This window comes from Zonotrichia leucophrys, chromosome 1, assembly GCF_028769735.1.
Source record: "Zonotrichia leucophrys gambelii isolate GWCS_2022_RI chromosome 1, RI_Zleu_2.0, whole genome shotgun sequence".
Classification (NCBI taxonomy): domain Eukaryota; kingdom Metazoa; phylum Chordata; class Aves; order Passeriformes; family Passerellidae; genus Zonotrichia; species Zonotrichia leucophrys.
In genome coordinates this window covers 76041947-76057268 of record NC_088169.1, presented here as the reverse complement: position 1 = coordinate 76057268, position 15322 = coordinate 76041947, and the positions used below count along the sequence as shown (strand labels likewise).

General features: G+C 35.8%; 1 protein-coding gene across 1 annotated transcript in view; it reads left to right on the top strand.

Moving 5' to 3' along the window:
* DYNC2H1 (dynein cytoplasmic 2 heavy chain 1) overlaps positions 1-15322 on the top strand; it is a 142415-nt gene that overhangs the window by 96118 nt on the left and 30975 nt on the right. Inside the window, exon 83 of the mRNA XM_064718467.1 lies at positions 12315-12431. Within this exon, the coding sequence (XP_064574537.1) occupies positions 12315-12431 (117 nt within the window). The remainder of the gene's footprint in view (positions 1-12314; positions 12432-15322) is intronic.

Here is a 15322-nt window from a genome sequence, read left to right as displayed (position 1 = left end):
ACAGACTGTAGCTTTTCACCAAATTTTCGAAGAAATACTGCAAAAATTATTTATTTGTAGATTGTATATATGAATTAAAAATTTTGAGGTCTGAATACTTAGAACCTAAATATTAACTGGGTTCCAGTTCACTTCAACTGAACTTGCTGGCAGTATTTCTCTTCCTTGTATTTTGTCCTTTGTAATTTTATTTGCTTTTCAACCAGACCAGTGATACTCTGCAGTTTCGGTGGTTCAGATTTTGCAACAGAATTACTTGCTTTAAGAACCTTTTTTGTATTAATAGTCGTATTTTTCGTATTTTATAGTCTCAAATAGAATCCAAATTTGTATATCATTTTCTGTGACAGGGTAGAAGATACAAGGTAATTTATTTTTCTCAGATTTAATTTTTTAAATTTTCCTTCTTGCTTGGAAGTCACAAACTATCCCTTTTATTTACCAGAACAGACTTTTTTTTTTTTGGCTAGACAATACACATTGGCAGTGAAACTAATATAATAGAAAAAATACTTTCTTAGGATGATAGTCATCTAACAAAGCTTTATTGTTCTCAGAGTTATGTGCCTAATGTAATTGTTATCTAGGCTCCCTGTGTATTAGAGTCCAGCTCCATGATATCAAATTCATACCTGCCAGGGAGTGAATTATGTAGATGTGTGAAATCCTGTTTTGTTCACTGATATTATCTTCAGTTAGTGTTTTAATATTTCTTAAAATACCTCCTGTGTTAACACCAAATATTTTATTTAGATGGTATTCTAACATTTCCCACAAGTCAATGGTATTTTAAAAACAGATATCATGGAATTCGAGTTTATCTTTGAAATACACAGGAAGGTTTTGTTAGATTTCTAGTTCAACTCTTAGAGGATATTTTGTTTAAATCCTGCTGGAAGACTTGCGATGTATTTATTGACTCAAGCATCTTCAAATTCCCCTGACTGATATAGGAATAATTTCTTATGAGTTTGTTTTTGTTTAAAGTATTTAGTTACTGTGATAGAAAAATATGATAAGCCAAATTCAAAGCCAATTGAAATGAAAACCAAGAAACCCCAGTGTAATACCTCTCAACTAACTTCAATCACATGACTCTTATCCACCTCTTCTTAGCTAGTCATCCATTTTATTTTTTGTTACTAAAGAAAGACAAACAGCTACAGGGAATAATTTGTGCCAGTCTTAGATAGGCATCTAAAATGAAGGAGTGAATCACCTTTTGGAATTACCTGTTTCTTTCCATTGACCTTTGAGTCAAGCTTTGTAATAATGTCAGCAGCATTTCTAATACTTGTATAATGAACATTTTCATGAGCATTGAAGAGATTAAAGAAAATACCTGTAACTATGAAGTGTTGCTTACTCAGAATACAGGAGGCTTTCTTTTCTTCTGAAAACTGGACTGCTTGAAAAATTAGATTTTTATTAGAACAGGATTTTGAAAATAGTTTTTTTTGCCATTTCTGCATTGAGTATTGTAAGAATGTAAATATAGTTATTACACTTGCATATCATATCTAAGTATTCAATTTCAAATTGAAAAGTTCAGGATAAGGAAGTGAAATTTCAAGCATCCTAAAGTATGCAAGTTACTGTGCTTGTCTCAAAAACAAAAGAGGGATTTTATTAATTAGTAGACATTTTTTTGCTTGTTTCATTTTCCAGAGCAGTGAAAGACCAACACATTTCAAAATTTCATTTGTTCGTTGCCAGTTTATTTCATTCAACTGCTAAAGGAAATGAATGGTTCCCACCATTATGCATCCTTAGGCATGGCTATCATTCACATTAATGGCAGAGAGTGTGCTTGTGAGGCTTACCTTGTGAGACTTGCCCACCGTTGGCCACGGTGCTGAGAGTGCACTCAATCTCCTCGCTGAGATCATTGATAATGACTTTAAGCAGAATTGGCCACACGTCTGAGCATTGGTAACACCACTGGTGACCAGCCAACAGCTGGATTGAAGTCCTTGTTAGTGTGTTCATGTTCTTTGCATGGGCTGTTTATTTCCCAGTATTATCTGCACCTTTGCTTCCTACACCATGCATAGAGGCCTTAGAATACATGGTTTATGTACCATGCCTCACATGTTCTCTTACATTTGGTCAATGCCCCAAGTTGTCTTTGAACTTTTTCATATGTGTTGAAACCCATTTCATCCCTATTTGTTTCCTCCTGGTCTTATCTCCACATGGGCTTTGACTTTTCTAATTTCATCTTGAATTGCCTAGCAGTTCTTTCACTGTCCTTGATTTTTCTTCTTATACATTCCTTATTTTTTCACCTTTCAATCCACAGAGATACTCCATGCTTACTCAGTCATTTTGCTAAAAATTCTGGCCTTTCTACACAATGAGGGGACTTTTTCTGAAGCTTATTCAAAAATAATCTTTTATTTCTCCTTCTTAATCAACTGAAATTAATGTGCTGTCCATTCTACTGCCTCAAATTTTGCCTCTGCTTACTATACTATATCATATTTTCCCTCTCCCTCATGGCCATTAAACTAGTGTCCTATTTTCATAATCCAAAATCTTAATTCTGTAGTTTACTTCATGGCTGTCCTCAACATATATATAAATAGAAATAATAAATTTTACCTGCATTTGCAATGTGGGCTGTTAACCAGCACTTCAGAAATTGCCTTCAGTGAAGTCATCATTAATAATACAGCTTTTTCACATATATTTTGAAATTTAAAGATGCAGAGTTGCAAATAATGGTATTTAGAGAGCTTCTGTGACTAAAAGGTAACTCTTAATTTAAGATTTTGTAAGCTGTAATTCCCATGAAAAATTTGTTGATGCAGTTCTTTGACATAGTATAAAGCTTTTATGTTTTTTCTTAATCTCAGTAAAAATCTCATCTTGCAGATCACTGCTATAAATATAAATGTGTTTTTGTACAGAGCTCCAGTGCACAGTTTTATACTACAGGGAGTATTTAAAAATGCCTAGGAATGATCTGTGCCTGTATTCATACTTGTTTTCATGTGGGAGGAGTGACTGATACCCCAGAGGGCTGTGCTGACATTCAGTGAGACCTGGACATGCTGGGAAGTTGGGCAGAGGGCAAGCTAATGCAGTTCAGCAAAGGCAAATGCAGGGTCCTGCACCTGGGGAGGAACAACCCCAGGCAGCAGCAGAGATTGGGGGTGACCTGCTGGAGAGCAGCCCTGTGGAGAAGGATCTGAGGGTCCTGGTGGACAACAAGCTGTCCATGAGCCAGCAGTGTCCTCGTGGCCCAGGAAGCCAGTGGGGTCATGAGGTGCATCAGGAAGAGCAGTGCCAGCAGGTCAGGGGAGGTGATTCTGCCCCTCTGTTCAGCCCTGGTGGGGCACATCTGGGGTGCTGTGGCTGGGCTCTGCAGGACAAGGAAGATGAGGAGCTATTGGAGGGGGCTCTAAGGAGGACTATGATGCCTGGGGGACTGGAGCATCTGTCTTACAAGGAAAGGCTGAGAGAGTTAGGTCTGTTGCACCTGGAGAAGGGATGACTGAGGGATATTATCAGTGTTTACGGATATCTTAAGGGTGGGTATCAAGAGGATGGGGCCAGAATGTCATCAGTGGTGCCCAGTGACAGGACAGGGGGCAGTGGGCACAAACTGAATCACAGGATGTTCCGTCTGAGGAAGAACTTCCTAAATATGAGGATGACATAAAACTGGAACAGGCTGCCAGAGAAGATGTGGTTGAATATCTCTTCTGGAGATACTGAAAACCTGTCTGGAGGTGATGCTGTGTGGCCTGTTCTGGGTGAACCTGCTTTGGCAGGGGTGTTGGACTAGATAATCTCTAGAGGTCCCTTCCAAACCCAACAATTCTGTCATTCTGTGATTAATACAATGATGTTTCATACTCCTCATGAATGGCAGCTGAATCATTTGAAAACTTGAGAGATTGTTCTAGCAGAAACTCAACATAGGGAATTAATATTCACACATTACATCTGCATGACTTAGAAATTATGGTATGTGAACAATGTCAAGTTTAAAAATCAGGCAAAAAACATGTTGCCGAATTAAATACTCCACAGGAATTAATACTAGCACAGAAGTCTCTTACGGAATCATAGATGTGATTGCTTAAAGAGAAACAACAATTTCTTTAATGAAATCCATCAGAAATCAAAAGGACTAGCTAATTGACCCTTAGTGTAGTGACTAAGTACAGTATTTATTTAAAGTAAATACTCTTGCTCTTCTGTCTTACTTGAAAATAAGAAATTTTGTAGGAAAAAAGTTACCTTTTTTGTAACTATTTTTTATTATGTGATGAGTATTTCTCAAGCTAAAATTAATATTAAACTAATAATGAAGAACAGTGTAGAGCAATCTAGTAAAGTAGACAAGGTACAAATCAAGGTCAGGAAACATGAAGCAAATTTTGCCTCATTAAATTAATTGCAGTGATCTCACTGACTGCAATAAAATAGCTTTTTACATTTTTTTTTTTTTACTTAGTTTATGATGTACTGTTATTTTCAGCAAGTCACTGGCTGATTCTGTACCTCTTCTTGCTGTTCCTTGAATATCATTTTACTTAGATTAAAACTGCTCTCTGGCTTACTAAAACTGATCAGATATGTGGTTCCAGTGATGCTTTTTGCCTTCTTTCTGACAGCAAGAGACAAGAAGTGTAGGGGTGGGTATATGAGGACACTGGCAACTCTCAAATTGCATGATCATGTTTGAGTTTGTACACCAAAAATCCAAAGTTGTCATTACCCAAGTAAGATAAAAAAAAGTTAGGGTATGTCCACCCAATATCGCAGTCATACATCTGGCTGCAGAACTTCTACTGTTTATAGAATCAGTGGGCTGTGGTGTGTGATTTTTTTTTCAAGGTGCAGCTGTAATGACAGCTGTAGCTTCTTGATTGTTTGTCAACAGACACAATTTTCTCTTTCATAATCCAGCTCAGCAGGACTCAGTATGAATTTTGTATTTACTGTTCCTCCACAATTCTAGTTATGCCACACAGAGTAATATGTGTATAATTATTGAAAAGTATTTTCATTATTAAAAAGCAGTTTGTATTATTATTGAAAATCTTGTGTTATTACTATAGATTCCAGATGAACATGAATTTATTTTCCTAAAATAATTTAGCAATTATATAACCTTTCAATTGTTCAGAGCATTTAATTGCTGACATTTATTACATCCCACATCACAAATACATGACTAACAGTCTCTAGTAGAAATCGATGAGTAATGTCAACCTGTATTTATTACCCTGCAACTGAGAGATCTGAGTACTTAAAAGGAATTTTGATGTATGGGACGTATTTTGAATACACCTGTGGTGATGCATGAAAGAAATGTGCTGTGCCATTAATGGAGTGGAAGCCACAGTACTGTGCTCTAACAAAAAGAGGTAGAAAACATCTCTTCACCTATTTAGTGAATCAATGTAATGCTTCAAATAACCTTATTAATTCTCATAGGACTGTTGCTGTGTATATGAAAATATATTTGTGGTGCTCTGCATATGAGAAGTTTGTTCTCTTCAAAAAAACAGCTGTCATTTTCCAGTCTCCTTAAATTTTGTCAGGGTGTGTGATTAGTTAAGGTCAACCATCTCTTCTGGCACTCCTTTTAGCTTCATGGTCTCCAGGTAATGTGTATCCTATCAACTTCTATGAAGTAAAGCTCTTAGTTATTCTTTAGGAGAAAGTTCAGCTCGGGCTTGTGCTGTCCATCTACAGCATGCTGCTGACTTTCCTTCTTCCTCCCCTGAAGCCCTGCTATAACAGAAGGTCTTCCTATTGTCAGAGGTATGTGATACATGATCCTCTTCTGTATAAAGGAAGATACAGGCGTGGTGAATCTTTGCCACATTTACTTTGCATTTGATTGAGAAGGCAGGTATCTGTATAACAGAGTCCAGCCCTACTTCAGATCCTTAATGAGTGAAAGTGCATCTTTGAGGTGGCCTTGATGGAACAAGAAAAGAGCAGGCATAGACAGACCTACACTGTCTGGTATTGATCCACATGCAGTAGGAATGATTTGCTTTCAAGTGCCATTTAACTTCATCCTAATAGCATCCATGGATCCTGTGCTTGCAGAGAGGGTAAGGGACACAGGCAGGGACTGAAAGTCAGAGAGGTTTCAATGCCAGTTGAGTCTTAGGCTCCGTTCTCAGCAATGAGGGAACAGCAGCCAAGCTGTGAGAAACAGGATGGAAGCGTGTAGTTCTGGCAGAAGGGATGTCGCACAGAAACCTGCTCCCTCTTGTGACACAGTAAAGACACAGTTGCCCTGCACTAGTTAGTACATTCACAGTATTTAGCAGAGTAATTAAGCTATAGCTTCATATTTTACTTTGAGCTCTAAAGTCTTATAAAACCAGAAATATCTCCTTAAACAGCTGTGTAAAGGGATATATTGTTTCATTCAGAGAAATGGAGTGTAGAAGTTCTGTGCTAGTACTACATCCTTTTAAAACTGGTAGATGGCAGTAGAGTATCTGCTTTGACATCTGTAGATTTACAAAGAGGACTTTGCTTGATTTTCGTACAAAAATAAAAATTCTTTTTTATATGGTCCATAATCTTGAAAAAAATAGCAGTTATCTGACTAGCAAATCTCTCCAGCTTTGAATTCTTAGAACAGTAATCATACTGAGTTCAGAAATGATCTGATTTTTTTTAATTCACTGTCAGAATTTCACAAGATATTTTTGACTGTGTTACTTTCCTCTTTTCAAGTCTTAATAATGTGTATAAAATTTGATTTGATTCTTAAGTGAATACAAGTCTTAGATGTAAATCTGCATTTATTATATATTGTATTTGTGAAGGAGCATTTTTTGCAGTAGTGTGAATGACTGAAAGCAAGACTTTGTCTTGTGCATCAGTGAAGAACAGAAATAGTGGTTGTGTTCCTAGAAATGTCTTGTCTAAGTTTCAGAGAAGGAAAAGTTAAAATCTGAACATTTCCTCATTTTTATTTGTTTCCATGAATTTTAATTTTCAGGTAAAACATTACTTTTTTAGTAGTTCCTTAGGAAGTTGCATGGGAATATTCATAATCTTTTTAGCTTTCCATTTTGTTCATTATCTCACATAATTTCTCTAGATACACGTTTTCAACTCTAATGTGCTGGTCAATATCATAGCAGCATATGTCTATAGATGCACCCAAAAATGTGTAATGATTAAAAAGCTGAGATGCACAAGTAATTTAATATCTAGGTAAATAAATATTGTCATTCTTAGTTTGTCAACCCCACCTTTCTTAATATATGCAATTTGTATTTTTCTGTGCTGATAACTCAGAAAAAACCATACAGTGCATGAATTTTCTATTAAGAATAGAGAAAATACTTGGTAGCATTTTCTCTAGTCTGTTCATCAGTATTCGAGTAATTGTTCACAAATAAATTGCCCTATTGAATTTTTTATATAAATACTGTTGTGATTAGTTAGCCTTACTTAAAACAGACAGATTCTACCAAGAATTGTGATTCTGAATAATCTTCTTGCCCCTCTTTAAACAGACCATTTTTTGTGATTGCTTTTATATTTTTATTATCTCTTTTTCTATCGCTCTCATATTTTCATGAAGGTACTGTTTTCCTGCTTAATGGTAGATTTGCATTTGGTGTGAACTAGCACAAAATGTAAGAGCTTTTAGTGTATAATAAGTTAAAAGAATACATTTCAATAACAAAGTGGAACATTCAAAGGTTAGGTATTGTAAAAGTACTCTTACTTTGAGTAACCTGTATTCTACATCTGTGATTGTATTTTCAGTTCCCTTAGTACTATAAGTACATACCTGGGTTAGAGTGCAAAGAATAGGATTCCACAGACCTGGATGTATGCATCTGTACTGGTCACTTGTGGTCTCACTATGTGCTCATAGAAACATCATGTTTAAGGCAAGCTTAATATAGAGTAAGTTTTGAAGTTGATGATAGGTTAGGCTGATGCTATTGTATATATATTACATTGAGAGAAAATTCTTCTCAAGTTTTGTAGCTAGGTTTCCAGGAAATTAAATTAAAAGCCTCATTCTAATTTCCATGGCATAGACCCATCTATCTGAGGTACCTATGTAAAGAACTTGGTTTTTCTATGTGCTCAATAAGAGAACTTTTCAAATGCAAGTTATCCCACTTAAGATCTGTCTACTGATTATTTAGGGAGGCTAAGGCTAAGGTGGTAATATTTTAGAGTATGTTTTAAGTAAGCTTTAGGTAAGGGTGAGTTTGTGCTTGCCTAATGTTACTGTACTGTGCCCTCTTTCAACCCAAGAGTTGTTTCATCTTCTTAAACACAGATTGCTAATCATATTCCCTTTGTCATCTGAACCAAGGTCTCCTTCCTTCTAGGTACTTATCTAGAGTATGTGTTCATTCCTGTCCTGTCCCTTTGGTTTTCATATATACCCCTGAAATGTGTTCCTGATAGTCCTTTTCCTTTTAAATCCAGTTTCCCTTCCAACTGAAAACTTATTTCTGTTGCCTGGAGGTGAAAATACTTAAGTGGAGCAATTGCAAGCAAACCACAATCCTTTGGACACTTCTGTGATACACCTGAGAATTCTAATAGCGTGATATATCCCACTCATGATTTTATTCTGGTCCTTCCCAGTATTAACACATTCTTTGTCCCAGTCCATTCGACTCTTATTTTTATAGGACATAAACCAAAACAAGAAAAGTCCAGATTTGATTTTATGGGAAACCTTTTAATTCTTAGGGTAGTAAAGCAGTGGAAGAGGTCATCCTGAGATGTTCTTCAGTCTCTGTATTTGAGATTTTTCAAAACCAGATAAAGCCCTGAGCAACCTGGTCTGGTTTTAAAGATCATCATGCTTCCAACCGGAGATTAGACTAGAGACCTCCCTAGTTTCTTTCTACTGTTAATTGTTCTATGATCCTATTTAAAAAATATATATTTCCCTTTTCATTTTCATAACAACCAGATAGAGACTGATTTGAGAGAAGAAAGTAAACATTTTCTCAAGCTTTAGCTGATTCAAAGTAGTATACACTAGTCAACCCTGTAAGGAACTTCACTGGGATTTGTGAAAATGAAATACTTGCACCATTCAAGTTCTAATATCAAACTTGTAATCATACTTAAATAGTAATATGTGTTACTATTTTACAATCTGTAATTCTTTCCTGAATTCGGACAGATGTCCTGCCATTAAATTTGTAGCCCATTAGCAAACGTTTGGGGTGTTGAAGCAGTTCAAAAGTTAACCTGAGTCTTTTGACATGAATCAAATGTATTTTCATCTGTGTCTTGAATGTGAATGTTTATTGTAGGTTAAAATTTTGAAAAAAAAAAATATTCAGGCTGAAAGAGCTACCAGTACAAAAAGTTTCAGCCTAACCCATAAATTTAAAAAAAATTATGGTGAATTAAAAACTGTGCTGTGATGGAAACTTTAGGAGTACAGTATGCCACCATCATGCCTGCTATACCTGAGAAAAGAAATGGGATGAACTGTAAAGAGTTAATGATGTTACATGAACGTTTGATGAAGATCTTTGTATGTTACAGTACTCTAGAACACAGAGAGTTAAGACTTGATTTCTTTTGATTCTGTACCTTTAAGTGTTTAAATTTTGATAATGATAACCCAATATTTTTGAACTACTTTAATGAAATACACGAAGCAGAAACACATATAGGCACAATGAAGGAAAAAAATAATTTAAATAAAGAATAGGTACTGTATTTCCTATTTAAACTATATTGATAAATTTTATAATTAGATAATTAGAAAAAGACAGCTAACACTGTACAATAGAGATAGAAAAATACTTTAATTACTTACCTTGCAGTCACTACTTCTCAAACTCATTTCGGCTGTATGGAGATGCATGTTTGTGCCTCTAAAGGCACTTTGAAAATGAATACCAGAGTTAATGTTTTCAATCCCCCATATTCACAAAGCAATCATATAAACATTTTTCAGCTTTATAGTATGCACTATATGCAAGTTTATATGAAGTACCACATTCTGAATTACCAGTTAAAGTGTATTTCATATAAATGTTTTATTGCTTAGCAAATGATGGCAGGCAACTACCCAAAAACAAATTAAAAGATACAAAACTATAGCTGAAAGAATGATATCTGGAAGGCACAAATGTGTGTTTATTATCTGTATTGCTTGTCAGAACATTTGCATATGTGCAGAGTGAAAATGAGGAAGAATAGCTGGAATGATAAAGATACTATGATCAAAACATTCATCAGAGAAATTAATTTTTCGCTAAATTAAACAAGAATCTTTTTTGATATACACAATAGCTGGGGTACACAAAGGATTATGAAAGTTTAAAATTAAGTTATGAGAATGGGAGGGTGAAATGTTATTTTATGTAACAGAAGCTATAAAGAGCAGTAGCTCGTATTTTCATTTTAGCTACTAGACTACTGCCAGAAGCCCTTTTAGGCCTTTGCATACACTGCTGCTTTTAAACTCAGATGAGGTTTGGCTTTCCTTACCTGACCCCAACACAACTGAGCAGTGCCTTTCTTCCCTTGCTGGGTAGTCCATCCTTGTCCCCATCTTCTGTGGGGGACTTCACTGCAGCTTTCAGCTTCCTTGCAAGGGGAAGAGGAGGGGCAGGCACTGATCTCTGCTCTGTGGTGAGCAGTGATAGGACGTGAGGGAAGGGCCGGAAGCTGTGTCAGGGGAGGTTTAGGTTGTCTATCAGGAAAAGGTTCTTCACTCAGGTGGTTGGGCACTGAACAGGCTCCCCAGTGGAAGTGGTCACAGCACCAGCCTGACAGAGTTCAGAAAACGCCCGGTTTGACTCTTGGGGATGTCCTTTGCAGAGCCAGGAGTTGGACTTCAGTGATCCCTGTGAATCCCTTCCAACTCAGCATATTCTAGGATTTGAGGTCACTAACTTCTTTACATCCATGATGATCTTCTGTCATGATTGTTCTTTGACTTGCTTATGCTTGTTTCCTCTGCATCAGAAAGAACTTTTTTTTGTGCCTTGAGAATTTTTGTCTTGAGGATTGACCAGCTCTCTTGGCCCCTCTTTGCTCTCCAAAACAGTTGCCAACTGCTTCCTGCTAAAAAGATCCCTGACTAAGCTGAAATCTACTCTCCTACATTCTGAGATTGTGATTCTACTACTGCCCTTAAATTCTTCTTTCAGGATTTAAAACCACAGTCTCATGGTCAGAGCTTGTTTATAGAAGTTGAAATGATGATTGGGTGTACTATTATCTTGTAGTGCTTCACAGTCCCTATCAAGGCTGATAAATAGGAAGGAGAGGTTTGCTTCAGTGAAAGAAAATGAAAAACAAAAGAAAGCACTTCATCATTGCACATCTTTCAAGACTAGAAAATAAGTCAAATCCCAGCAGAAAAACAACTTGACTTTCTCCCTCCGCCTGTGTTACAATTAAATAGTCCAGATCTTCTGAATGATTAATACATTTTTGCTATGAAGCTTAACTCTTTATTGTCAAGTGAAAGAGGAGAGAATTTATAATTCGTTCTCTAACATGCCTTGCAAAAAATACTCTGTGAAAAATAACTAAAATTTAACGAAAATGCGTCAAAAAATACCAGGGGGGTTATATACAATTTAAGAGACAGACTGCAATATCACTGAATAATTTTAATTTCAGTGGTCTTTGTTCCAAATGTATGTATGTATTTTATCAGTTGATTTGTAAACTTACTAGGGTTGGTAACATTAAAAGGCAGTTGTACCTAATGAACTAGAAGCTCGCCTCCTTTCTGGAAGGCTTGCAGTTATTTTTTTAACTTCATGCTTTGTTTTTTTAATAGCTATGCATATAAAGAGGTTGAGGTGGCATGAATATGTAAATAAGAGATCCTGGTCAGATCAGATTGAATTTCCTATAATTGTCTTGAGTTTTGGTGTGTGATAGTTATTGTATGTATTTGGTAACATATTTTGGGAATTTCTTTCCCCTTAAATTTTTAGTTACAGATGGAGCCTAGTTAAAGGCAGAGCTCAAGTTTTGTCTCTAAATTTTGTGGAAAAGAGGCTTTTTACTTAATTATGCACCTCATTAGTTTTTAAATTATAATTGGACAAAGACAATTACTATGATAAGAAAATATGTAGGGTTTTTCTTTAGGTTTAATATGAATGAAGTTCAAGTATGTTTTGTTCTTGAATATGGATATTGTTTGTGTTTTGATCAGACCATGATCAGTAATTAAGTATGCAGGAAAGGATAGTTCATAGATAAATTGAAGAGTATTTGCTAGTGTATGGCATTTTTGTACTAAAAGAAGTTTGTTTATCTTTCTTCAAGAATGCATTTGTATTCTCATCACTCAGGTCATTTCACAGCTTCGGATCCTGAGTAGATCAGTAACTGCTGGCAGCAAATTTGACAGAGAAATATGGTCAACAGAACTTTCTCCTGTTCTCAACCTATGGAAGAAGCTTAATCAGGTAGGACTGTACCTAATTTAAAAAGACAACTTTTTTTTTTTTTTTTTTTCTGGTAAATACATTAAAAATGTAGTCTAACGAATTATCTCAAGTGTTGAAACATAAGAGGAGAAAAACTAAATTAAATCCATTTGAGTTAGAAAGTACAACGTTAGGTGCATAATTAGCTGTGAAGTCTGTATGTGATACAATAGGCTATCACCTTGTTTCTCCATATGGAGGTGAGCTTACACTCAAAACATATGACTAGAATCCTTTGTGTGTTTCCAAGAAAAATGCTAATGCACTTTAGATTTTTATTTAGTTTCTTCATTTATCTGATGTTCACAAGGTGATGTTTAATGATTTCAAATACAATGAAGTATTAATAGTGTTGAAATATGGTGTTAGCTTTAAACTGAGGTTCATGAAAATCCCCTCTGCAGTATCCAGTATCACTCCCTTTAAGTTCCTTTGTTAGTCTTGCTTAGTTCAGTTTGTTGGTGTTTTTTAACTTATGTTATAAAGCTTGGTTTCCACCCATTGAATTCTTATTCCAGGCATACATTTAGATATGATGTGTGTGAATGCAGACACTATGCACACTTGGGAAGGATCTCTCCCACCTCACAATGCCCACTTGGACATTAGGCCATTATTTTGTCTCCTCAATGATTAAGTAATAGATCAAAGATGTTGTGGCCTAAAACTTTGTCTGGTACACACCCACACTGTAATGGGAAAAACCTTTCCCTTACTCAAATGACCACATACATAGAAGTGACATGAGGTACACATTAGAATTTACCATAACATTTTAGAGTATCTCATTGAATTCTCGTCTAATCCATGCTAAGTGAGTAGGTCTAGGTTAGATATTAGGAAATTCTTTCCTGAGAGTGTGGTAAGGCTCTGGTACAGGTTTCCCAGAGAGCTAATGGATGGTCGATCCCTGAAATATTCAAAACCAGGTTAAATGAACAGCCTGGTCTATGGAAGGTATTGCTGCCTGTTCAGGAGGGCTGGAACTAGATTATCTTTAGGGTCCTTTTCAACCCAAAACATTCAAGGATTCCATATTATCTTGAAGTTTCTTTGATTTTCTAAAGGTTTTATGCCAATAGCAGATAATTAAATTAATCTTTTGAATATATCCTTTAGAATAGGATGGCTTTAATCCTTTTATATCTTATAAAAGGATAAAACCTTTTATTGGTTTTATTTTTTGTGTCGGGGACATTTTCTTGAGTGTTTAAAAAAATCTGAATAATAATATTTTTATCAAAATTAGTTTTCATTATCTGTTCAACCAGTAATTGCTTCCAGCTTTGAAAAGGCCTGGATATTTTTAATATTTTACAGACATTGCATGCAGTACTACATTCTCATTCTAGATTGATAGTTCAATGAAGGCATCATCTTTGTTTGCAGAATTTTTAAAGACCTGGAAATTGGAATGAAGAAGATAGTTGAATTGCTGCTTAAGTTAATAATCATAAATTATTTTATTTATGCATGAATGGTCAGAGAATATGAAATTAATACAGTTTCCCAGACATAAAGAAGTAAAATTTAAAAAAAAGCATTCCTGGAGTCTGTAAAAGAAACTTATTCCAGAGGCAAAAAGACCCTCAGAAGTTTGTTAACATGTAGACAACGATTAAGTTGTTTTGAACATTTTTATTCCCATGTTGAGTGTGTCAATCAAGAATTAACTAAAAAACTATTATCTTACAAATACCTCGAAAACAGTTGTTGTACATCTATGTACTGAAAATTCTGAAATTCAACAAAATTTACCATTTGACATAAGTATATCCTGTAGAATTTACATCTCAATGTTTGATCATAATCTTGCAGTGTGGATATATTTTTCTCTTTGCACTCTTAATGAAACTCCAAAAGCCAACTGAACCTGATCCACACAGAAGCACCGGGAGGAAGTGCTAAGGAAAAGCAGTGAGCAGTTCCCTGCAGCTGGGGGAAGGATGCTCCCATTTTCTGACCTCATCTGTTGTTTAGGAAGTTTTGCTGCCTTCTAGGGGCTCAGCTGTGGGACGTTGAGGAAAGCCTGGTGAGGCTGGTCTGGCCCTCAGACTGTGACCCCTTGGAGCTTCATATGCTCCACACTACCCCTGGCACTTGGCTGGAGTCTGTGTGCGAAAGCTGCAAGGGGTCATATTCTTGGATGGAGACTGCATACAGGTCTGGGCAACCTGCTGTAGCTTGGAGCACCTGGAAATCTCCAGAGGTTCCTTCCAACCTTCAGCTGTTTTGTGGTTCTGTGAATAGGAGTTATTTTTGTTCAGTTCTCAGAGCCTATAACATTCTTTGTGGCCAAACAGCAAAAATGGCAGATATGCTTTGGAAATTTTAGCTTTTTTCAGTTTAGACATTTCTAAATGGAATATGATTCTTCTACATTAATAGGGTGTCAAGGAACTTACATGCTGTTACTTTTTCAGAAATATTTCTGGTAATTTGCAGGGCTTCATTTTTTTCTCTCAGATCATGCATGGTGCAAAACCCTGTTAATTGTTGCTACCAATTATTCAGGTATCCTGAAATTGTTGAACTGAGAGGTTTATTATTCTTTATCTATCTATAAGAATAGAATCATGGCAGTTGCCTCTCCTTATTCCACTGATTATTAGTCTAGCAGAATTCAGACTGAAATTTTTAATTGAATTTTATTTAAATGAAATAGATACTTAAAATGAGCTTCAAATAATTTTGCATCTGTGTTGAAATTACAAAAGCAAAGCCATTCTGAACTTATGCAGAATGTCATGACCTTTCCACCTGTATTAGCCTCATTTGAAAACATACATGTTAATTCTTCTGATTGAAAACATCCTTGTAATGAATACTGTCCTGAAACTGCTTTTACAGTGTTTTGCAGCGTGATTTAA